At 36.1% G+C, this 25,901-nt stretch overlaps 2 protein-coding genes across 4 annotated transcripts; one reads left to right on the plus strand and one right to left on the minus strand.

Moving 5' to 3' along the window:
• Positions 1-413: 413 nt before the first annotated feature.
• Positions 414-4,503, plus strand: LOC147473627 (cytochrome P450 87A3-like). Of its 3 annotated transcripts, none has more exons than XM_086587213.1 (10): positions 414-1,716; positions 1,964-2,132; positions 2,274-2,589; positions 2,695-2,844; positions 2,946-3,197; positions 3,302-3,391; positions 3,486-3,564; positions 3,782-3,888; positions 3,996-4,123; positions 4,279-4,503. In XM_086587213.1, coding segments are annotated over exons 1-10 (1,383 nt in total). In that variant the 5' UTR covers positions 414-1,715; the 3' UTR covers positions 4,370-4,503. The 3 variants fall into 3 exon arrangements, with proteins under 3 accessions (XP_086443339.1, XP_086443340.1, XP_086443338.1); XM_086587214.1 differs by having other exon boundaries at positions 814-1,706; XM_086587212.1 differs by lacking the exon at positions 414-1,716 and having other exon boundaries at positions 1,822-2,132.
• Positions 4,504-20,546: 16,043 nt separating this feature from the next.
• On the minus strand, positions 20,547-25,492 carry LOC147473628 (serine carboxypeptidase 1-like). The gene is made up of 8 exons (XM_086587205.1): positions 25,156-25,492; positions 24,872-24,979; positions 24,511-24,788; positions 24,171-24,422; positions 21,433-21,551; positions 21,252-21,344; positions 21,009-21,117; positions 20,547-20,871 (listed from the first exon to the last, which is right to left on the minus strand). Exons 1-8 carry the CDS (start codon positions 25,490-25,492, stop codon positions 20,707-20,709), a joined length of 1,461 nt encoding a protein of 486 aa, XP_086443331.1. The 3' UTR covers positions 20,547-20,706.
• Positions 25,493-25,901: the final 409 nt, after the last annotated feature.

Consider the following 25,901-nt stretch of genomic DNA (forward strand, 5'->3'; position numbering starts at 1 on the left):
GCATGTTTTAGGTTCGGATTGGGAGTTGGAGTTTCAAACTTAGTAGTTCCGGATTTGGAGTTCCTAGTCAGGAGTTGGTTCTCCGAGCCTACAACTCGAACTAGATCCGAACCTCCAGTTCTCCGAGCCTACTACTCCAACCGGTTCCAAACCTCTAGTTCTCCGAGCCTATTCCAACCAATTCCGAACCTCCTCTTCTTATTTCACTTCCGAATCTAGGAAGTAAGAGGATTTGGACTTGAAGTGTGTTCTGGTACTTTCTACCCACACCAAGACCATATCCGAGCCTTACGAAGATGCTACCACGTGCTACATATCTATTTGCTAAAATATGCACACACAGGTGGTATTTATAGGCTTGAGGAAATGTCAATCCGGGAGACACGTGTGTCTCTTGCACACGTGTAGGGTGGAGATCGTGAATGAGTGTTGGACTGGTTATATTATAAGTCATGTGATGATTGGGAGTTGGTGCGGTCGCCCCTCTTTCCCGGTGGTGGGAAGTACAAGTAAAATTTTGGTAATGATTACCCCTGGTGGTGACCTTATCCGAGGTGTTCTGTCTCTGGCCATGTGTTTGTACCGAGACATCTTTGTTCGTACCACCTACCTGAAAGGAGCTACTCACAGATCGGTCTTGGAGGTCGATGTACTGAGTTCGCTTACGCTGCGCACATGCGTGTTCTCGAGGGAGCTGCTCACAGGTCGGTCTTGGAGGTCGATGTCCTGAGTTCGCTTATGTTGCACGCGTGCATGATAACTTTATGAGGATATCACTCCCCTACAGATCCCTTGCAAAGTCGCTTGGCGCTGTGCTTCTCATCTGCCCCCAGTCTAGCTTTTCTGTTAACATCAAAATGTTAGCCGAAAGTTGACTAGTTGTAATGAGAAAACAGTGACACTAACGAATGTTCACTTGTCAAACAATTATTTTCTACTTATACTAGAAATAATTATGCATAGATCATGGTAGATAGGGATGGGGAGCTACTTACAATATGGAGTCACATGCCAAGGCATGGCCATTCCTTTAAAAAAATGTAAGTCCAGTTACAGCATATAGGGATTAATGTCAATCTTTGGACAGATCAAACCATTATTCTTTGACATCTCCAACTAACATACAACTGCAATTGCCAATTGGCTCTTACTTTTGATTTCTCATCTTCGTAATTTAGAGGATTTCTAGCCTAGACCAAAAGAATTTTAGGCTAGGCCGGTCTAGGGAATAAATCCATTCGGAAGGGCTTTGCCGACAGTTCGACTTCGAACTTCTCATTATGCTGAATCCAAAGTATCAAAACTTTGCGCAAATTTGGAATTTAGAATATTTAAATTTTTTTGAACTTTACGTGTTGGATCGGAATATAAATATTATTTCTTACAACTATTATTTATGTTTTTACAGAGATGTAACTCGGATTTTATGTTGCAATGCACAGAGCTCACGTCGAGGAAGATAATCCTTGATAATTAGATGTTTCAATTGATTTATTTCAAGGGCTATCTGAATTTCTTTTGCAAACTAACAATACATAATGAATTCATGTTTGGCTTAAAATTTCATGTGTATTTGTATCCATAAGTATCTTGATCAGGTTGGAACTTGGAACCATATTGAAGAAGTATCCAAAGATATCCAAACGAGAAATTGAGAGATAATCGTTTAATCGTTTGGCATATTCAAGGAGTATCGCAGTTTCCAGGTATTCGGAAGTATGCCTTCTTGCCTCCAAGGGAATTTTACATTGGTAGCATCAACATATCTTTAGAAAATATTTAACTATGTTTCAGACTTTCAGTAGTAGCAAACTCAACAAATTAAAGATTCGGCCATGCAACTAATGCAATTCGGAGTTGACTATATAAGTAGCTTGCTTTCATCAATACATGCTCCTCACAAACCTCTGTTCTTCCTTGCATTGACAAGAGATGTGGTCTTTTGTTCTGATTGTGGTTGCAGTGGTAATTGTTTGCACGACCCACTGGGTCTACAGGTGGAGAAATCCTATTATCAATGGCAAACTCCCTCCCGGTTCCATGGGGTTTCCGTTAGTCGGAGAAACCCTTTACCTCTTCACATCGCAATCGACGTTTGACCTTCATCCTTTTATCAAAAAAAGGATTATAAGGTAATTAATGTTAGTCATAAATACAAATATGAGTGTGTGTGTGTTCTGTGACTCTGTTAGAACATCGATATCATAGTCATGGAACCGATCAACAATGCCTAATTGCACTTGATAACACGTTAGCCACTTGATGATTTTCAGATATGGGCCAGTTTTTAAGACTAATTTGCTGCGTCAACCAGTTGTAATATCAGCAGACCCTGAATTCAGTCATTTCGTTTTTCAACAAGAAGGGAATTCAGTTGAACAATATACATGGTTCTTGGATTACTTTAATAACAGTGTAGAGAAGCAAATGCTTAATCTTCACAAGTACATAAGGAACATGGTTTTGGATTTCTTTGGTACTGACAAGCAAAAGGAAAAACTTCTCAGTGAAATTGAAGAGATGGCGCGGAGAAATATAGCTATTTGGTCTGAACAGGAGTCCATCGAATTGAAAGAAGTCACCACACATGTAAGTTCAGATTCAGTTCTTTCTAAATTCTATAGTAGGATTGACGAGGGTATGTAAAGATTTTCTTTTAGCGATCGACTGTTGAAAGTATCTTCACTTTTGTAGATGGCATTTGGTTTGGCTTCAAAGAAGTTGTTAAGTTACGATCCATCCAAGTACCCAGAAAATTTTCAGGATATGCTGACGCATCTTTTACATGGTCTCATGGCATTTCCAGTTAACATCCCTGGAACTGCTTACAATAGATGTCTCAAGGTTCTACTAAATATAGATATATCTTGTATCTTCCTTTTCATAATTTTAATTGGTTTGTGTGGCATTATAAATTGACTGTTCTGTCTGCTCACCGTGCTTAGGATCTAAGGACAATTATGAAAGTACTCAAGGACAAGGTGAAGGAGAGATTTGATTCTCCTGCTAGCCAACATGAGGATTTCCTTGATGTCTTAGTTGAAGAGATGAAGAAAGACGAACATGTATTTACAGTAGAAATGGCTGCCAATATTATCTTAGCAATTTATATAGCCAGCTTCGAGACCATTTCCCTGGCTCTAACTTTAGCGATTAAATTTATTTCAGAAGATCAATCAGTGCTGGAGGAATTAACGGTTTGTGAACTACAGCACTTACGTTTCTTAGCTCGTTTAATTATATTGCGTCTTAATTTCCTTTATAAGGAACCCTTGAAGAGAATTTTTGTTGTACCGGCCAGGGCGAGCATGAAAAAATCGTTAAAAGCAGAGAAAATGTGGATTCTGCAATCACATGGAACGAATATAAGTCCATGACTTTCACATCTCATGTGAGTTCAGCAATTTGATATACTCGGAGACTTATGTTATGTTTATATTGTATGACGTTGTGTAAAAACAATATTGTTTCATTGTTTTTTACAGGTTATCAATGAGTTACTTAGGCTTGGGAATGTCGCTCCACTGATTATAAGAAAAGTTACAAAGGATATCCAAGTAGATGGTAAAGAAACCAGCTAGTAGATTTGAGTTTTCTACCTGTAGATTGAGCAGGATTTCTACCAAATATGAAACATCATAGAACTACACCAAGTTCCAATTGATACAGATGCTTAAACGACGTACTATAACCTATATAAGTTTCATAGATAACAGCTTAAGATACTGATGTAATTTGTCTGCGGACTCACTGCATGAACTTAGGATGATTTATTTGACAGGATATACAATTCCATCTGGTTGGGCAATTATGGTCTGCCCTCCAGCCATTCATCTGAACCCTGACAAGTACGAAGATCCCCTTGCCTTCAACCCTTGGAGATGGAAGGTTGGTTTCTTACTTCAGCTTTTCTGATGCTATATTCATTACATACATGCAACAATTATGCATCAGGACTTACTTTTTCATTTATACTTGTTTTGCACCTTAAATAGGGACAAGGATCAAACACAGTATCAAAAAATTTCATGCCTTTTGGTGGTGGAATGAGATTATGTGCTGGGTCAGAATTCACAAAACTGCAACTTTCTATTGTTCTCCATTTTTTGGTAACAAAATACAGGTATATATACTCTCTCGGAATCTGGGATCCCATACTCATTAACTGAAGTGTTTTTTTTTTGGAATTGAGCGATTAAATATATGATCTGCAACTCTTAAATATATGAACTGCACATTCAAATAACAGTGATTTAATTAACCTTATAAAACTTTCAGGTGGACGAAAATCAAGGGAGGAGAAATAGTTCAGACTGTTGGTGTCGATTTTCCAAATGGTTTACATATAAAAGTTACGGAAAATTACTGAATGCAGTCATGACTCATGAACATGCACTTGTGTGTATCAATTGAATAACCATTTTTGTAAAATAATAAATTTCTTAAGTTAATACTGTGTACCATGTAGCTCTGCTTTCGTATAAAAAAATTTGCTTCTCAGGCTTCTGGTTGTTGTAATACTTCTTTTTTGCTCATTAATATGGATTAATATAATACTGAATTCTGAAATTTTATTTGCTAGACAACATGTATTGAAAGAATAATAACCGCGAATTGAGTGCAAGATGAGGACTTTCCTAATTGTGATCGTATACAGAACTGATCAAGTTGAGTTACTGTACACACACCAATGAGGTTCATAGAGCGAGCAAGATCTGATGAAAATATTAGTTTGTTCCTGGGGGAAATAGGAGTTCTACATGGCACAACATACCTGTTACCTAAGAACATATCTAGGTGGTAGTATCACCTCCCAAATTCTTCAAATTTACTTCCAAAACTTGGAATTTCATGGAATTGAAATCCAATTCTAGGTGGAAGCAAATTCGGTCGCATCACCTGTCTAGCCGCATCCTTGTTTGCAAATTTGGGATTTCGGATGCGGATGCGGAGCGACAGTGGTAATGTCGCGTGCTATTGCAAATGTCGCCCCAAACTTTTTTTTGACTTTGACAAGCACACCGCGCCAGTGGTACTGTCGCGCGCCACTCCTAATGTCGCGTGAGTTTTTTTTTTAACTTTTTCAATTTGGCGCTATATTGAGAATGTCGCGTGGATTTTTTTATTTTTTTTTTTTTTTTCACTTTTTTCAACTTCAAATAGGTATCGGGCGCTGACAATAATAGACGACATTACCAATGACGCGCATGATAGACCCTACAATCAAATTTGCCGTCGATATTTGCGACCACCTAGAGTTGGTCAAAATTTGCATCCAATTTCTCCAAATTTCACCTTCAAATTTGAAGGAAATGTTACCACCACCTAGAGATGCTCTAAAAACTAAACAAGCGATAAATTTATCTTTACCAGACAAAATTATCAAATTTGGAGTCCATTTTGCTGAAAGAAGGGACCGAGTGCAACATTTGCTTCTAGCCCAATCCGATAGCTCCAAGATTACAAAAAAACAATAGGTGGATGTTGAGTTTTTTCAATAAAACAAGTGGTTATGTTTGGGGTGTCTTTGTGGTGGTTTGATCCCTTGACCTCTTTGTGGGATAGTTGTTAAAGTAGAGAATTTTAGTCCCACATAGGAGAGGAAACACTAGTGAATAGTGTTTTTATGTGAAAGTCCCAAACTAAGGGCGTGCCCTTAGAGTACACAGGCTTTTGGGTTAAGAGGGAGGACTCACACAAAGCCACACACACACACACCGAACCGAACTGGGCCAGGCTCGGGCTTGGGCTCTCTTTGATCCCTTATCTTCTTTTTGGTAAACCATTTTCTTTAAATTGTTTCTAGAGAAGTTTGGAAACAGAATTGGATATGGATTGGGAAACAAAACGTGATAGACATGTAGAATCCAATCTTTATCAGGAAACTGAAGCAGTTCCCTAATCCGAATCTACTAAGTCTCCACGTTTTCCTCTATAAATACTCCTATAATAGTAGCCTATGATATAAGCGAAAAACTATTTTCTATACTACGTTGAGGGCAATCATAAGATCAGTATCGTGGTTCTTCTTTTCTTCTTTGGTTTATCTGCAGTAAACAAAGGAGAGTATAACTGGCTGTTGTATCCTGGAGGTTGACGCGCTTTGTCTGCATAAAGAGGAACAGACGCGAAACAACCTTAAAGAAAGCGTTTGATCCGTGCCTGAGCTAGCCTTCTTTATATTCACAGTTTGTTCTTGTTGCAGCAATTGTTACCAACAATTTTAAGGTTGTTTAACAATGGAACATGAAGAAGGTAACCAGTCCAGGTCCTACAACGACAATAACATAATCGACCGTTCAAGTTTGCTGGTGAGCACTTCAAGCGGTGGAGGGCGAAGATGATGTTCTATCTGACCCTGGTGAAAGTGGAAAATGTTCTAAGTGAACCGATTCCTGATGAAGATGTCTTGCTGGAACCTGCTTTATCTGTTGCTATTGATAAGTGGATCGCTGCAGATTTCAAGTGTAAGAATTACATCCTGAACTCGCTTGCTGATGATTTATACGACTTATACTCTGAACTTCCATCTGCTTCTGATGTTTGGGAAGCCCTGCAAAAGAAGTATGATGCTGAGGAAGCTGGCTTCCAAAAAATACGCTGCAAGTCGTTATCTTAAGTTTCAGATGGTAGACGACAAATTTGTAGTGTCTCAATGCCATGACCTACAGATTATTATTTATGAGATATTTTCAGAAGGGATGAAAATTGACGGGCAATTTCAAGTTATTGTCGTCATTGATAAGCTTCCTCACTCTTGGAAGGATTTTAGGAACATACTGAGGCATAAGTCTAAATAGTTTTCGATGGAGAGTCTTATGATGAAACTCCATATTGAAAAGGAATCACGAAAACAAGATCTTAATGAGGAAGTTGTCATGTCATCTGCTAAGGCTAAAATTAATGTGTTAAACCAACAAACCAGTAAGACTAAATCTAGTTTGAAACCTAATAAGAAGTCCATGAAGAACAAACCTGTTAACAAGAAAGCTCCACAAAATCAGAACCAGAATCAGGTGCATATGAATTAGAAACCACCCGTTGACATGTCAGAAGTTGTCTGTTATACTTATAAGAAGAAGGGGCATTATGCTAGGAACTGTAAGAATCGTAAAGTCAGTGAGGCTAATGTTACTGAGGAACTTTTTGTTGCTATGATAACTGAGGTCAATTCTGTTAATGTCTGTGAGGGGTGGTGGGCTGATACTGGTGCTTCTAGGCACGTTTGCTATAATAGGAACTGGTTCAAGAGTTATACCACAACTATGAATCAGGAAGTGCTACTTGGTGATAATCATACGACCAAGGTTCTGGGTACTGGTGATGTTGAGCTGCAGTTCACTTATGGGAAGAAACTGTTGTTAAAGGATGTGCTTCATACTCCTGAGATTAGGAAGAATTTGGTTTCTGGTTTTATTTTGAACAAGGTTGGATTTCAGCAAGTCATAGGTAGTGATCAGTATGTGATCACTAAGTCTGGAATTTTTATTGGTAAGGGTTATGCATGTAATGGGATGTTTAAGTTGAATGTTGCTGATATGAATAAAACTTCTACTTCTGCTTACATGATCTCTTGTTCTATTAATGTTTGGCATAGTAGACTATGTCATATTAATAGGAAGTATGTTAAGAACATGAGTATACTTGGTTTAATTCCTAACTTGGATGATGATTTTGCACATTATGAATCTTGCACTAAAACGAAAATCACAAAGAAGCCTCACAAATCAGTTGAGAGAAGTACAAGTCTGCTAGACTTGGTACATACCGATATCTATGAGCTTGAAGGAGTTATGACTAGAGGTGGTAAAAGATATTTTATTACTTTTATTGATGATTGCTCAAAGTTTGCATATGTTTATTTGCTGAAGAATAAAAGTGATGTGTTTGATGCTTCTAAAGCTTATATTATTGAGGTACAAAATCAGCATGACAGGAACATTAAAGTAATTCGAAATGATAGAGGTACTGAATATGGTTATGTTGATTTTGATATTTTCTTGCAATCACATGGTATAATCCATGAGACGACAGCTCCTTATTCACCTAAAATGAATGGAGTAGCTGAATGTAAGAATATAACTCTCAAGGAATTAACTGTTGCTATGTTACTTAGTTCTGGAGCACCCTCAAATTTATGGGATGAAGCTGTTTTGACCGTATGCTATATGCTGAACAAAATTGCTAATTCTAAGACGAAGGTTACACCTTATAAGCTATGGAAGGACATGAAGCCTAATTTGAGTTACTTCAGAACATGGGGATGTTTGGCTTTTGTAAAGAAGCATGATCCCAAGATCTCAAAGCTTGAGAGCAAAACTTATGAGTATGTCTTTCTAGGCTATGTTATGAACAGTAAGGCCTATAGGTTTCTAGATATAAAAACTAATATCTTGTTTGAATCATCTGATGCTGAATTTCTTGAAGACAGGTTTCCATACCTATCTAGAAATAATGGGGGTGCGTCTTCCTCCAAGGCACCTACTTCTGATGTTTCTGACTCTTATATACCTAGATTACATGACAAAGACACTCTTACAGAATCTGAACCGAGAAGAGGTAAGAGAGCAAGGGTTACTAAGGAACTGGGACCCGATTTTGTCACTTTTTCTTTGGAAAGAGATCCCTCCTCCATTGAAGAAGCTCTCGCATCTTCTGACTCTGAGTTTTGGAGAGAAGCCATATAGAGGAGCTTGATTCTCTCATGGATAGCAGGACTTGGGAGCTTATTGATTTGCCTCCTGGTTGCAAGACCATAGGAAACAAATGGGTTTTAAGATGGAAGTTTAAAATTGATGGTTCAGTGGACAAGTTTAAAGCAAGACTGGTTATCAAAGGTTTTCGACAGAGAGAGAACTTTGATTTCTTTGACACATATTCACCTGTTACGAGGATAACATCCATTAGAGTATTATTTTCTATTGCTGTTGTTCATAATCTTGTTATTCATCAAATGGATGTTAAGACAACCTTTTTAAATGGGGATTTAGAAGAGGAGATTTACATGGATTAGCCAACAGGTTACGTGGAACCAGGTAAGGGTAAAAATGTATGCAAATTACTTAAGTCACTTTATGGGTTAAAACAGGCACCTAAACAGTGGCATGAGAAATTTGATAACTTTATCATTACCAGTGGGTTCAAGATAAATGAAAGTGACAAGTACATTTATTATAAGTACTCTGATGGGATATGTGTTATTATATACTTATATGTTGATGATCTACTAATCTTTGGTTCCAATTTACATGTTGTGAAAGAAACCAAGAACTTGTTGTCTTCTAACTTTGATATGAAGGACTTATGTGAGGCTGATGTAATGTTGGGAATCAAAATTACAAAATCGTCTGATGGCATATGGCTGGATCAGTCACACTACATTGAGAAAATGTTGAAGAAGTATAACTACTTCGATTGTGTTTTTTTGCTTTTGATCACGGTGTTAAATTATTTGCGAATAATGGTGAACCTGTGAATCAGAATGTATATGCAAGTATCATTGGTAGTTTGAGATATGCTACAGATTGTACTAGACCTGACATTGCTTATGCAGTAGGTGTTCTTTGCAGGTATACTAGTAATCTTGGCGCTAAGCATTGGCAAGCAATTGACAGGTTAATGAGATACCTAAAGGGAACTAGTCATTTGGGTATTCATTATCAGAGATATCCTGCTGTTCTTGAGGGGTATATAGATGCTAACTGAAACACTCTCTCAGAAGACTCTAGGGCCACCAGTGGCTATGTGTTTAACATTGGTGGAGGTGCTGTATCTTGGAAGTCCAAGAAGCAGACTATTATAGCGCAGTCTACCATGGAGTCTGAACTGATTGCTTTGGCTAGTGCAAGTGAGGAGGCTGGTTGGTTACGAGATCTTCTCAATCATATTCTGGTTTGGCATAAATCAGTACCAGCCACTTTGATACATTGTGATAACACTGCTGCTATCGGGAGTGTCCACAGTAAGTTTTATAATGGTAAATCACAACAGATTCATCGTAAACATAGTATTGTCAGGGATTTTATATCTAGAGGTGCAATAACTATTGATTTTGTGAGATCTGATGATAATCTAGCAGATCTATTTACCAAAGCTTTTGCCAAAGAAAAACTGTAGACTACTGCCAGAAGCATGAGACTGAAGCCAATTGAAAGATGAACATCTGTGATGGTAACCCAACCTAGGGACTGGAGATCCCAAGAACTAGGAGCAAAGGGAAGAACAAGTTATAGAATGTTGGTTGTGAGACATGCATTGTTACTTATCTGTCCCGTAGTTGGATAGTAAAATATATGAAATCCTGCAGTGATAAATAAAGGTTGAGGTTTTATGGGTAAAACTCTTAATGAAGTTCAATGGTTGTCCTTATGGGCGGAGTGCATAGCTACATGAGCACTCTTGATAGACTCGATCACCTAGTGAATGTGAAAGTAGAGGCTACTTTCTATGAGAATGAGGACTGATTCTCTAGATTATTCACGAATCCAGGAGAGCACATGGCCTTTAATGTGCAGAACATGAAAGGAGAACACTGAATATGTTGTGCGTGATTATAACTTATTGTATACTCAAGACCTAAGTTTAAGACTTAGTCACTTATGGCTCTTATACTTTGAGTAATTTTCACTACGTAAAGGTTTAAGTGGTGGACACCTTCATCTATGCATAACATGTTGATACTGATATTGATTGCCCTTAAGTATATTTTCTATTTTGTTTTATCAAAAATAAGTGGGGGATTGTTGATTTTTTTCAATAAAACAAGTGGTTATGTTTAGGGTGTCTTTGTGGTGGTTTGATCCCTTGACCTCTTTGTGGGATAGTTGTTTAAGTAGAGAACTTTAGTCTCACATAGGAGAGGAAACACTAGTGAATAGTGTTTTTATGTGAAAGTCTCATACTAAGGGCGTGCCCTTAGGGTACAAAGGCTTTTGGGTTAAGAGGGAGGACTCACACAAAGCCACACGCGCGTGCGCTGAACCGAATCAGTCCGGGCTTGGACTTGGGCTTGGGCTCTCTTTGATCCCTTATCTTCTTTTTGGTAAACTGTTTCCAAATAAGTTTGGAAACATAATTGGATATGGATTGGGAAACAGAAACATGATAGACATGTAGAATCCAATCCTTATCGGGAAACTGAAGCAGTTCCCTAATCCGGATCTACTAAGTCTCCACGTTTTCCTCTATAAATACTCATATAATAGCAGCCTATGATATAAGCGAAAAACTATTTTCTATACTACATTGAGGGCAATAATAAAATTAGTATTGTGGTTCTTCTTTTCTTCTTTGGTTTATCTGCAGTAAACAAAGGAGAGTATAACTGGTTGTTGTATCCTGGAGGTTGACGCACTTTGTCTGCATAAAGAGGAACATACACAAAACAACCTTAAAGAAAGCGTTTGATCCTTGCCTCAGCTAGCCTTCTTTTATATTCACAGTTTGTTCTTGTTGCAGCAATTGTTACCAACAGTGGATCTAGGGGGTGCATGTGGGGCGGTAGCACCTCCAAAGATTTGTAAAAGTCACATAATGTGTTAGTGATTTGTTAGAAAAATAGCTAGACTATAAAGATTCACAGCCCCCAAATTTTTTATAGAAACTCTACTACTGCACCCCCTAGTTCAATTACTAGTTTGCATATACTTTTGTACCCCTAGACATTGAATCCTAATTCCGGAAGTTGAGCAAATGGTGCATTGCTCCTCTAAAACTAAAAACACACATTTTTTGTGGAATACCAGACGGCATGACCAGACAGTTGACATTTAAAATGCTAATAATTTTTTTTTGGGTAAAGATAACAAAAAAATGCTAATAATTGGTTTGGTTTTAGAAGTGCATCTGACAGTTTGAAAGGCCTGGGCCTACCTGATGTGTTTCTGAAGTTTCGTTTTGGAGTGGTCGTTTCTAAGGTTTTTTGCTAGTGCTGAAAGACCCTATATTATCATCGTGCCAGAGCCAGCCTCAATCTTTTCCTACCTGTAAGCAGGGGTAGCCTTGAGTTTTCCGGGGCCTTAGGAGAATTCCTAAAGTGTGCCCCTAATGGTAAAGTATTTTTGATCGGCCTTAGGCGAGTTCTTAAAGTGTGGCCCCTAATGGTAAAGTATTTTTGATCGAAAACTAAGTCCAAACTTCTTACCTACTCTTACATAATCAAATGTGGAGAGAGCATGACTTGAATTGGAGAGAAGAATAGCCGGTTTAGTAGTTTTTTTGGACCTTTTTACGTTGTTTCTATTTTGGAGATTACAATGGGATTGTTGCAATGCTTTATAGGGATTTTGAACTTTTCCATATTGTTTGTTTAAGGCTTTATGTTTGGGCCAAATTTAGAGCCTAATGTTGGGTTGAAAAGAGAATTATTGGCTTATTGCAATGTTCTAAAAAACGCTAGGCGGTAGTCGGGCGGTGGGAGATAGAGTGTCTAGGCGTTCTAGGCAGCGCCTAGACGAGCTAAGCGCTAGGCGGGTTTTTTTTACTAATATATATATTCAAAATATTAGTCTAGAGGAGTTAGTTATAAATATTTAGTAGTCCTATTCCTGTTACCCAACTTTACTAGGAATAGACGAAAATATCATCACTTGGAAACAAGCATAACCGACTATCTACCTAGTAACGTAGTGGGATGCAAAACAAAAATTTGAATTTCACACAAATATTTCACTTATAACTACCTGTCTTTACATTTAAAAATGCATATAATAAAAAGAGGGCATCTAGGAGTGTATGAGTGCGCAGGAATGAGGGCCCTTGGACAGTACTTCTTTGTTGTAATACACCAGTACTTGTGCCTATATGAGTGGCCTAGATGCTATACGCTGAGTACACCCTGCGCACACTAGCTTTTCGGTAATGAAAAAACTAAAAATATTATGCCTCCAATATTTTGTGGAGGCATTTGACGTTAGTCGTTAAGTCTAAACCCCAAACTAGTAGACACTAAACCCAAAATCTTTATAAACTAGACCCTAAGCCTAAACCCTAAACCTTAAGACATTAAATCTTAACCCCTATGAACTAGACCCTAAGCCTAAACCCTAAATCTTAAGACACTAAACCCTAACCCCTATATCCTAAATTTCTAAACATTAAACCCTAAACCAACCCGTTTCATTAGTAGTAGTTAATCAAACCCACAAAATAAATAATCAAATGCATTTTGTATCTGCATTTTAAAATACGTGGCGTGTATGCATTTTAAAATATATAAGTTTATAACGTGGTGCATTTCATTTAATAGTAGTTAATCAAACCCACAAAATAAATAATCAAATGCATTTTTTATCTGCATTTTAAAATGCGTGGTGTGTATGCATTTTAAAATGTATAAGTTTATAACGTGGTGTATCTGTATTTTAAAATATATAAGTTTATAACATGGTGCATCTGCATTTTAAAATGTATAAGTTTATAACGTCCACATTCGGATGAAAACAGATAGTGTCAAATTTAATTTTCGGAGACTTGAATGGATAATCTGTTGGAAAGGTTAGTGAGAGCTTGTACTCAGTTCCTTCAAACACGGTTTCTTTGCTACAAGTGATTGTTCCTTTCCATCAAAATGTGTTGTCCTCTTCTGGAAAAGCCATATGCCAGGATCGCCACTCATCTGTAATAAACCAAGAAAATGGTATCCAATAAAGATCATTAAATCACCACTAGTACCAAAAGAAAATTGTTAAAAATGGGCAAAAAAAGTAATCCATTCTTACCATTAATGTCACGCCCCGAGACCCAACACACATCCCGAGGACGAGGAGTGAATCTCGAGGCCGACACCATCCCAATTCTAACGAAATTTCGATAGAGTTTTCTTTGTTTAATCGACATTTCGTATACAAAAAAACCTGTCATAACCCCTGAACATCCCATAATTCATCCTTCCAACCATATATATATCCAACAACCATATATACTACTCTTAACTTTAGATACTACAGGGATATGACGGTATATCTACAAAACAAGGAGAACCGTTGCCAAATACATCGATTATTATATCAAAATGACCTAGCTCTCTATATATACAACAAAAGAAACTAGTCTCTCTCTATACAACCAAAGTCACTCGACTATGTCCCTCGTCAAGCATGGGGGAAACCACCCAAATCCCCATAACCATCATCCTCGGTGGTAGGAAATGTCTCCTCTGCAATGAGCTCGGCTGAAATGTTAATGTAGGATGAGCAAAACAACTATGCCTAGTAGAAACGCACATAACCAATAAATAGTTTACTTATAAAAAAACATTTAAAACATGCAGGGTTTCCATAAAAGTATTCAAATATCGTGACTATATATATACATCACTAACTAGCAGAAATTATTTCGACATGCTTCATTGATATACAAAATAGAGTTTTTCGCAATCATCATACAACTATTGTGGCCGATGCATCCTATTAGAATGGTGAGGGTACGACTGGTACTCAGCCCCAGTCACAGGCAAATCTCGGTTCAGTATTTTCCAGTGTGAACCATGCACCGTTGTTTTCCTGATTTTACCGGCAGGGAGCTGAAATGCCATTGTCGTGTTCGTACACACAAAATCCCCAAAGCTTTTAGGGCTCAGGTGGGCCCTGTGACCACGACCCCCATATGGGCTGTCACTTAACTTACGGTGGTCAACCGTTCGACGACTCAGACCGCTTCAGATCCTCGACACACATCCGAGTGGACTAAACTCTCACTCCTGCCTAAAACCTCATCGAGGTAGCATGTAACCTCACACAAGCTAATCACCATACAAAGAACACGCATAAAACATGGTTATCTAGAAAAGTAGAAAAGGAATTCCCGGACTACATCCAAATGATGCATCCCTTTAAAGGTGGCCTACCACCTTGAAAGGTGTACACCACGTTTGAATCCTAGAGCAAAACCGCCGTCTCGAAAAATGCGACAACAGTTCCTTCTTTATAGAATTCACAATTCCTTTTCTAAATCCCTCGTTAAGCATAAATATATATATATATATATATATATATATATATATATATATATATATATATATATATATATATATATATATATATATACTATTATTACCGGTCATTTCCAAATACTATATACATATTTAGTTTTTCTTTTAAAACTGTTGGTTCGGTATGTGTGAGTTCATGGATTTCCCACAATCGAGTAAACGCAACCTATGACTCCCAAACGGGCCAGTCATAGTAAATGACAACCGATGATTCCCAAACGGCGAATCATCGTAAATAACAACAAATTATATCCATGGGACAATCCAGAACCTCACACATATTTACAAACAACGGGGTAATCCTTACCCACAATACAAAATCCATATATCTGTCTCCTTACTGAGACAAGAGACAAGAGCCCTTCCCAAAACCAATTTTTGCTCTTTTAACACAAGAAATTACTCCCCCGCTACCCAGATTTCGCAAACTCATTTTTCACTCAAAAGCTATCCGTATATTTAGTTTATATCGAGGGAAAATACAAATACAAAACATGAATACCATATATACATGCATGGTTGATACGTAAACTATCTCTTAACAATTTAAACAAATCAAATCATGTATGAAAATAAGCATGCTATATATTGGTATGTAGGTTCCTACCTTAGCAAGCTCGTTCTCCTCAAGCTCACTTAACCGAATCGAGCCTGCTCAACCGAATCCACTCTTATTTGACCCCTATAATATCATATACATACATGTCGAGTATTAGAAGTTATCGAACGACCGAGAATTATTATCTAACGTAAGTCGAGAAGAATCTCGACGCTAAGAATTTGGTTTCAGGAAATTTTTTTCATCTAACTACAGTTAACAGAGCTACATGCCATTTCTAGCACTGTACCTCACGTCAACCCCAATCATATCACTTCCAAATTTCAACTACCACAAATTCCACACCCTTCCATTCCCTTAAAGCTCATAATAACTAAGTGGGTGTTCTTTCTCTTTAACTCATAATGCAACATGATCTTAACCAAGCCTAGAACTAACATCAATTTTCTAAAATAGATCAAATATACTGTAATCCTTACCAAATAGGTAGAATAGCTCCTTAGCTTTCTGCTCCACAATTTCGATCCACTCTATCTTCCCCAACTAGCTACTGTCGACATTTAAAACATCCCATTCCAATTATTTTTCATCAAACACAACCAATTCCATTGAAATTGAATCTAAATATGGAATTGAGACAAAATTAACTCACCTTTCGCGGGAATACGACGAACTTCCAATTAATTTTTGAATCCCCACACTCACGTTTAGTGTTGTTAGGGATTGGGGGTTTGAATTGAGGTTTTAATCGATTGAATTTGGGCGAATTTGAATTTTCTCTCTCCTAGGTTTTCAGTGTTGAGCGAAATTAGAGAATTTGGGCGATTTTGTGGTTGTGCGATTTTGTTTGGTGCGATTTTTCTAATTTTTTTTGATAAAAAGACCATCCTACCCTTACCTCTTAATTTAGCCTCCAACAAGGTTTTGAATCCCCCGCTCTCGCGTGCAACGCCCAAGTTTGCGCACGCGATATTGAAATTACGACGCTGTCGTCGAATGACTTGTCCAGTTTTAAAGTTTCCGGTTTACAGGCGACATACTCTTATTGACTATGCAAGTATTTAATTATGCGCACACGAATTTACCCGGTATCGAATTATTTATCTTCTTTTCGATTTTCGAATATTCTAAGTAACCAGTTATATGAAACCTTAGGATTTTTCGAGAGGTTTTCCTGAGCTAACTTGGTTTTCTCGGTCGGTGTTAAATAAATTTACGTTACGTCAGGCTAACCGTCTATCCGACTGGCCAAGTACGTAATCGCCCCTAAGGTTCAAGTGTTTTTTACTAATTTACCCTTACTAATAATTCAGGACTTTACAATTAAAGACATGAGTTCAGATTGCAACCTGTTCCAAATAGCAAAAAACATCACAATTATAATCAAGATTCAAACTTAAATTTTGCGCTGATTCCGACCAAAATTTTATACCAAACGAACTAGAAATGAGTGACAATGAATCAAACTCAAGAAACTATACAACCCCAAAGAAAGCCTCGAAACACATAATTAAAGAAACCCCGAAAGAGTAATTTATACAAACAGTTTGTCCACATTGAAAAGTTAAATATACCTTTTAAGAACAGATTGAGTGTCAACAATTTTCACAACTGGGTAGGTTGTTTTGCGGATATTACTGATTGACCCATTGAAGCAGGTGAAGAATATGAATCATAGAAACTGTCATTTTTTTTTTAAATATGAAAAATGGTTAAAGGGTAAAAAGAAAAGACGAATTTTTTTGAAAAAAAGGTTTCACTGGCGGTCTCGAGTCATATCCCCAAATTCGAAAACATTTTAAAAATAACGACTTTTAGCAATGAAAATAACCAAAATGGTATTAAAACCCAAAAAAATACTTTCAGGTCTTTAAAAGTAATTTTATTTTTGAAGCAGCTCTGTAGCCCAATTTTTCGTATATATATTATAATATATATATAGTAATATACACCTATATTATAAAAAAATGAAGAAAATCATTTACCATAACTCAAAAAATAAACACAAACAAATATACTTATTACAAAAATGTATAATAGTTGAAGAAAATCGACTTCATATAAAAACATACTCTTTCTTATAGTGGCATATAATTTACATTGGACTTTAGTATTTTAAATTCATTCAAATCTTAAGCCTACACGAGTCTTTAATTTTTTACATTTAATCATTCAAAAAAAAAAAAATGATTGGACCGCCTAGAGGTTGATTAGTCCGCCTAATCGGTCCACCGATTTTTTAAATGACTTGGGCCTAGGCGAGTCGGTTGGGCACCGCCTAGCACCTAGAGATTGCCTAGGCAGCCGCCTAGCTAGACCAATTTTTAGAACACTGTCTTATTGTTTGTTAATTAAACAGTCGACGACTACATATTTGGGCTAAAGTTAGAACCTAATTTTGGGCCGAAAAAAAATGGTACATCACCATAAGTTATATACTTGGGGGCCTTATGTTGGGCCGAATTTTGGGGCCCCAACTAGCTGCCTGTGTGAACTGTCCATCCCCAGGGCCGCCTTGCCTGTATGTCCTACTTGTAGAGAACTTTGTGCAATTATAATGACTCTAAGAAATGTTAAATTCATGCTCTCCTCTAGACATTAGATTATCTGAGCTTGTAGCAAATGAATCTAGATTATCTCAGCTTGTAAAAAATGATGTAATTAAGGAGAATAATGATACATTTACGCTCATAATCAGTGTTGTAGAAACCGGTCAAAAGCGCGAATTGACTCGAACCGTATAGAAGTAGAGTTAAATCGTTGGCAAAACCGGAAATTATGCAAACAAGAATAAATCACATGCGATTTGTCTAAAAATCGCAAATCGCGAGTTAAATCTTAAATCTTCCGATTTATATACAAAAAATTTATTTGGAACTTCAACAAAAAAATTAAGAAGAAATAATCCAAGTAGAGAATAAGAGATGTAAGAGATCTAATTTGTAATATGAAGAACCCGATGGATAAGAAAGGAAATCAATTTTAAGAAATTATTTTATGTTCTCGGTTTTGGATTCTCTTATTATTATTTTTGCTGGAATTTCTGGCTTCTTTTCTCTTTCCCTCTATCTTCATTTTTGCTTTTCTGGCTGCGGCTTGATTCTCTCACTCTCTTTCCAATAGATAGGGTTTTAGCAAGACATCAATGGCCAGATTTAAAAGCCCAGTTGCTTTTAATACTCGCTTTATGAATGACCTAGCCCATGTCTTATTTTAAAATGGCCTATTGTTCTATTAAAACAGACCCGTGTATTAAATCTAGACCCAATTTATTTGTAAGAGTTTTTAAGTCGTCCATACTCTAAATATTGACCATATTAAGTTGTTTCAGTTCTACTTATATACAAAATACAATAGATATTAATAAAACTAAAACGTAATTGGAATGTATATATTCTTGATGCAAATTTGACGTAACTATAAAATTTTAATCGGAAATTAATATAATTCTATTCCACTATCCGAGATACGTAGCGAATTGAAATTCAAGTCAAGATCGATAATTCAATAAGGTTTCTAGATAATTCAATGAATTTTCAATAATTCAATAATTCAATGAATTAGAAACCTTTGTACTCTAAGGTTTCTAATCATGCATATATTTTTTGAAGTCTAAAATACTTGGAGAAAAAAATCTAACGATTTACCGATTTAAGATTTAATCTGACTCTTAACCTCTACAGTTTAAGATACGAGTTACGATTTTACAACATTGCTCATAATAAAGATAATGGTCCACCTAACCCTATTAACTTTTGTTTAAGAAAAAAAAAACATATATTTGGTATTCATATTCCTTGACTAGAAACAAAGTGAGACTTACTTTTCACCATGCATGGCATTTGCTCATGTATCTTTGAACAAACATTTCACTGGTGTTTGAGGTTGATCGCTCATGGCAAATTTTCCTAAATAGTTGGATACTATGAGATGAACTTTTGTAATTCCTCACCCCAAATGTCCTCTAAATATATATATTAAAAGGACATTTGGGGTGAGGAATTACAAAAGTTCATCTCATAGTATCCAACTATTTAGGAAAATTTGTCATATATATATAGTCATTCTCTTAAAAGTAGTTACTTAAGTTAACTTTAAAATAAATACGTAAGTAAAATTTCACCTACAAAATGAATTTAAACCTATTTTTTTGTGGATATGATGTACTCAATATTAAGATCATCTCTATAAAATTTCAGTTAATTTGGAAACCTCTAACATTGGCAAAAAACAATTACAAAAATTCAACATTTCTGAACCGTTAGATTTCTTTTTAAAGATGACAACAATTTTTATCTATATTAGAGGTTTCCAAATGAGCTGAAATTTTGGAAAGATAATCATTATGGTGAGTGCTTTATAACCACAAAAAATTAGGTTTGAATTCATTTTGTAGGTGAAGTTTTATGTACGTATTTATTTTAAGTTAACTTAAGTAGCTACTTTTTAGAGAATTATTGATTGTTGTGAAAGCCATAATTTAACATTCTATCTCACTTTAAAAACACACGGGACGGGATATAAGAGTTTGTCTACGTCGCTTGTTTTGTTTTTTTTTTTTTCGTTGATACGTGTTTTCAACATTTCACATGTTTTTAATAATGGGATGTTTAATTTTGTTTCGCGTGATATTTTTTTTTTCCCCAGACGGGCAGGACCTTTGATTCCGTTCGGTTTTCATTATTACATTTGCATTGGACAACCCATTATAGCTTATACAAAACAAGACAATTTATCCTATGATGGCAAAAATAGTACTCGGAATTTGGTTAAGTGGAAGAACAAACCTCATTCTGACAATTTGGGGATTTCTAAAGGTGTCGTTCAACAAATTGATCATGAGTTTTATAATGACTACAAAACTTCTAGCTCGTGGTCAAGCTCTTTCAAATTTGGGGGGAATGAGGTCAGGCCCATGCAATTTATGTTAGGTTTGAGGAGATTAAGGCGTAGTGTAAATAGAATATGAGCCTCCATTAGGTCCAGGTTCAATTGTTATTCAGTTTAGGTTAAAAGAACATTAATTCAAAGTGAGATTTGTTAAACAATTATTTTATTGATCGAATTTTAATAAGATTGAAGCTTCCACCGATCTTAGTTCACATTATCTTCAATAATTGAATTTGCCAGCTTTGAGTTTGCATAGTCGTCATTGGATCTAAGGAGTTGTATTTGTTGAGTTAGCCCGAGGAAGAAGCTTTCCTTCTAAGAAAGAAGTGAACAATTTCAATGCTCTAACTGGTTGATCAATTGGCACCATATGTCCAGCCCCTCTTACAATCACATATGTCAAGTTGTGGTATTCAACAACATAACCTCCGACCTTTTTGGAAAACATTCAAAAAGAGTATAATTAATTAGAAGCTTTAAAAATAAATATATATAAGATTAAGAATATTCAAAGCTAATCTAAGTGATTCAAAGTTTCAAACTATTGAAAATGATGGTAATTGATCTTACTTCGTCTGGGCCATTGTACCAAGCATACCGATCATTCTTAAGAGAAGCACCAAGTGCATCTATTGCGTACTCGGTGCCTGTGAAGGGTACCACAGCATCAAGGTCTCCACTGCACATTTATTTGTTAAAAAATTGTAAAAAGCACATAGTAGTTAGAACTTAGTAATAGTTTTAGCTAATTGAAGTAAGAAATTTTTTGTTACAGAGTTTGATATCTATAAAACCCTAATCTCTTATATGTACCTGTATATCCACACTCTTATACTAGAGGTCATAAGCTCTTTAATGGTTGGCAAGAGTGTGTTTCGGCTAAAATGCACTTCATGTAGTGGGCCGCTGCGGAAGAAGAAAATATAATGTTACAAAAAAAATTTGGTCGTTTTGAAACTGAACTAGACATGAACTTAGTTATTGAAATCAGTACTTGCACTTCGCCCATGGAAATGGTAGACCGGTGACATTTGCATGTAGAGCCTTTTGAACTTCGGGAGTATTCAGATAAATCGCTGTGTATTTATATGTGCAGGGATCGTTTTTTGTGTTCTGTTTCAATTTTGAGATATGTTAGCTATTGGTTATATTAAGGATATGAAGTATGATCTGTCAAATAAAAGATCCAAAGTTCCAAACAAATAAAATCCAAAACTCAAGGGTGATTTTGGATATACCCATAAAAATACTCCCGTATCCCATAACTAACTAAGATTTTGCCATACCCCAATAACCGCTTCAATCCAATAATATCTCCCAAATTAATTTGAGATATTTCTAATAGGGGTAAAGAAAGAGAAAAAACAAAAAGACGAGATACTCATTCCAAAAGGAAACAACAAATATAAAAAATTGAAAATAATACTCTTGAACTTGAAGAATCTTTGTGTTACTACATCACACTTCACAATAAGAGAACTTCTAATAAAGGTAAAAGAATGTTCAAAAAACAAATTGTCTTTTTCCTTTTTTAGAAGTTGCTTCAAATTTGATTTTTTTTTTTTTCTTATTGCAATTACTTCTTCTTCATCATTGTAGAAGGGTTAAAGGAGTTTATTTCTCAAGCGGTAAATGAGAAAGACAGCAATGAGGAAAAAATACATTAATGGCTGATGAGTGAGAGGAGGAGGAAGACTAAATTCTACAATTTTATCTTTTTCTAATTCTTTTAGTAAAGGAGAACAAAAATGACAAAAAAAAAAAAAAATAAGTGCGAAGGGTTTGTGTTTTCTAACTCAGTTTTTGTCATACCCCAATAACCGCTTCAATCCAATAATATTTTCCAAATTAATTTGAGATATTTCCAATAGGGATAAAGAAAGAGAAAAAACAAAAAGACAGAGAGACTCATTCCAAAAAGAAACAACAAATAAAAAAAATTGAAAATAATACTCTGGACCTTGAAGAATCTTTGTGTTACTACAGCGCACTACACAATAAGAGAACTTCTAATAAAGATAAAATAATGCCCAAACCTCTTCTAGAAGTGCTTTAAATTTGATTTTTTTTTTTTTTATTGGAATTACTTCTTCTTCATCATTGTAGAAGGCTTAAAGGAGTTTAGTAGAAATATATCAAATTGAAAATTTCTCACGCGGAAAATGAGAAAGACAGTAAGGAGCTGTAATGAGGAAAAAATATATTAATGGCTGATGAGTGAGAGGAGGAAGACTAAATTCTACAATTTTATCTCTTTCTAATTCTTTTCGTAAATGAGAAAAAAAAAAAAAATGGAAAAAAAAGAAAAAATAAGTCATTTGTGGGTTTGTGTTTGCTGGAAGGATAAACACTTGTTTTGTTTTGTCTTTGATATACTTAATAAAAGAAAAGGTAATTTAGGAACCTAAATGTGTCTTAAACAATTTTATTTATTTATTTTAAAGTTGGGGTACGGGAGTGTTTTTATGGGTATGTCCAAAATCACCCTAATTTAAGAACTTAAATGTGTCTTAAACAATTTTATTTATTTATTTCAAAGTTGGAGTACGGGAGTGTTTTTATGGGTGTGTCCAAGATCACCCAAACTCAAAACATGTATGGTCTTCAAAAATTAAAAGAAATTAAAACAAGTATCGGTTTGGGCAACTAGGTGGAGACAGTATATATCAAGAGCGGCGGTATTGACACCCCATAAAATGGGACTAGCATCCCTTTGGATGATATAGGCCATCAAATAAGCTCTTCAAGACACTAAATAAGATACGTCAAGACACTATATAACATCTAAAATGGGTGTTAGTCCTATTTTATGGGGTGCCAATACCGCGGCCCTGTATCAAAGGAGGCCTGAGTTTAAAACATAGGTGAGCGGTGAACCCCAAAGAAATGGGTGGAACAATCTAAACAGGCCGAAATTAAGTCGAAAAAACTAATACCAAAATAACCAAATGACATCTTGCATAATTTTAACACAACTCCAAAATTGTTGTAAACTCAATTTACAAACCTCGAAACTTAAAAGCATCCTTCCTTTCCTAAAAAGAATAAAGAAAATTGGTTTGGAGGATCATAGGTTTGGAGGATCATAACAGGAAAGAGAGAGCTACGGAATGCATGATAAGAATATGTTTGTGGACATGCAACTGTTTGCTATCTACAAGACCTCAGCTGGTGATTGGTGGGGTGGTTGTCTGAAAATACTATTTTACTGCCTAAAAAAACTGTTAAAGTGCCCAAAAATAGTTTTGACCAATAGAAAAATACTGTATTATGATGAGAATATATTTGTGCACAGGCAACTGTTTGTTGTCCACAAGCCTCAGTTGGTGATTGAACGAGTGGCTGTCCGAAAATACTGTTTTATTGCCAAAAAAAACTGTTAAAGTGGGCAGTAAAATCGGACTCAATGCTTTATTATGTTCCTAGCATAAATCATGTGCTACGGCACGTTTTAAACTGTGCTGCCCATATTACTGACTCAATTTTAGAAAAAGTTCTTGTTATGATGGCAAGTGGGCCACAAAAAATAAACAAATCAAAATTCAAAAGTAACTGCTCAGCCAGCTCTCAATAGCTGCGTCAACACGTGTTATTGTTTTATTGGTTAAGAAATCCGAAAGGACATCCGTGGGCTTAGACGGCTAGCTTGTATGCGCCCTTTTAAAAGTGTTTAGATTTAGATAAAACACAGTTTAGTTCATGCACGTGTATAGCTTACTAATAAATACATACCTGTGGGCTCTTTAATGTCATATCGCACCTGGGAGCATATATGTTGTAAAGGTTGACGTCCTTTGTCAAACTTTTGAACTCTTTTACACTTGTTTGGCATATTGCGGTTAACTGTTCATCTGCTAACAATTTGACATCACAGGATGAGTTGAGAATACTTTCGTGCAATTGTTTGGAAATAATGGCATGCGTATAGAGGAAGTCCTGCTTTCCCTTCTCGTTAAAATACTCATCGACTAATGCATTGCCGATCTGTAACAACACGATAAACTTGTCTCTGTACCTTGATAATTTACAAATACATATAAATACATATTAAAACACTTAATGGAAGTCTTACTGCTATTCCTCGTAGGTTAATGACCCTTGTTTGATTTGTTTCCTTGTTTTTTTGAAGAATCAACTGAGCAAGTTGTGGGATAAAATGCCCGGCATAGCTCTCTCCTATCATGAAGAAATCCCTGTTCTTGTACTCAGGAAACCTCTCTAACCAGTTGAGCAGAAATGTATAAGAATCCTGAGCAGTTCTTTCATCTCTGCTCAATTCATAATCCAGTGTCGAATTTGAATACGAAAATCCAACACCCGCTGGAGACTCGAGAAATAGGATATTTGCTTCTGCAAAGCATGTTAAACCAGATTGATCATTATTAATTATATACTGAAACGCACATACATACATATGTAAAATGATCACTCACTCTTGTTCCATGCATACTGATTTATCTCTAGTGTTTTTCCATCTTTTTCCACTCTAAATGGTCCTAATTCCGTCATTGCTCCTGTTCCCAATGAAGAGCACCCAGGTCCTATTCGTAACGTTCAAGGAATACGATAAAGATCATATAATCCACAACTATATTGGCAAATAGTACGTATATATAGATACATGACTAAAACATAATGAGTACTTGTAATCTTTAGTTTGAGGTGAGAGTATTACATATTAATATATTATCGAAAAAAAAAGAGGTGAGAGTATTACCGCCATTAAGCCATAAGACAAGGGGTTTTGTGGAAGGTTTATCAGGAGATTCAACAAAATAATAGAAAAGCGCTCGTCCCACTTCACCATCTACAGTCACGTAGCCCGAGTACTGGTTGAACTTTACTTTAGGTTGTCCTGGCAATTTCTCAATTCTATCGGCTTCCTTCAGCCCATCTTGTGGTTTGATGCGAGCATAATAAGGTTTGTTCTTATATTGTTCTGTAAGTTTATCCCATTTTTCCTCTGTTTTCCCTTGTTCTCCATTACTTTGAACTAGTGCTATAATGCACGATAAAACAAGGACGGCAAAGAGGAATGTTGTTTGCCTCGCCATTTTTCGTGCTAATTAATTTGGTAGAGACTGAATACATATTAGTCGCCAAAAGTTGCAATACTTATAGAGGAAAAAAACAAGTTAATTACGTTCATCGCCTCATCGGTTCATCCAACTATTGTGGATAAAAATAGTAAGTCAAACAGTCAATTAGTTTCCGGCAACTGTTTAAAATGACTAGAGCTCCATGCACATTGCTTAATTTAAGGTTTTTCTGTTGATTTCATAGATTTATACAGCACAGCGAGAAACACTGTTTTGAGAAGTCTCATAGCCCCATGGGCTTTTCCATTTCTTTGTACGTTGAGCCAAGAACATTTGTATATGCTAAAAGAGGGGTCTAGGGACATCAAAGACCATTAATACTGAGTAGTTGAGAATGCTCCCAGTGATCCATGTTAGCCTCCAT

The sequence above is a fragment of the Coptis chinensis genome, unplaced genomic scaffold, assembly GCF_015680905.1.
Source record: "Coptis chinensis isolate HL-2020 unplaced genomic scaffold, ASM1568090v1 utg2104_pilon_pilon, whole genome shotgun sequence".
Taxonomy (NCBI): Eukaryota; Viridiplantae; Streptophyta; class Magnoliopsida; order Ranunculales; family Ranunculaceae; genus Coptis; species Coptis chinensis.

Bases quoted from the DNA above. Each gene is read 5' to 3' on its own strand.
- LOC147473628 (XM_086587205.1), bottom strand. From the start codon at position 25,492: ATGGCGAGGCAAACAACATTCCTCTTTGCCGTCCTTGTTTTATCGTGC. The intron at 24,423-24,510 runs GTAAGACTTCCA...GTGTTGTTACAG, and splicing joins TTAACCTACGAGGAATAGCA to ATCGGCAATGCATTAGTCGA. The intron at 21,118-21,251 runs GTACATATAAGA...ATAAATGTGCAG, and splicing joins ATAAGAGTGTGGATATACAG to TGGAGACCTTGATGCTGTGG.
- LOC147473627 (XM_086587212.1), top strand. From the start codon at position 1,933: ATGTGGTCTTTTGTTCTGATTGTGGTTGCAGTGGTAATTGTTTGCACG. The intron at 2,590-2,694 runs GTAAGTTCAGAT...TCACTTTTGTAG, and splicing joins TGAAAGAAGTCACCACACAT to ATGGCATTTGGTTTGGCTTC. The intron at 3,392-3,485 runs GTGAGTTCAGCA...TGTTTTTTACAG, and splicing joins CCATGACTTTCACATCTCAT to GTTATCAATGAGTTACTTAG.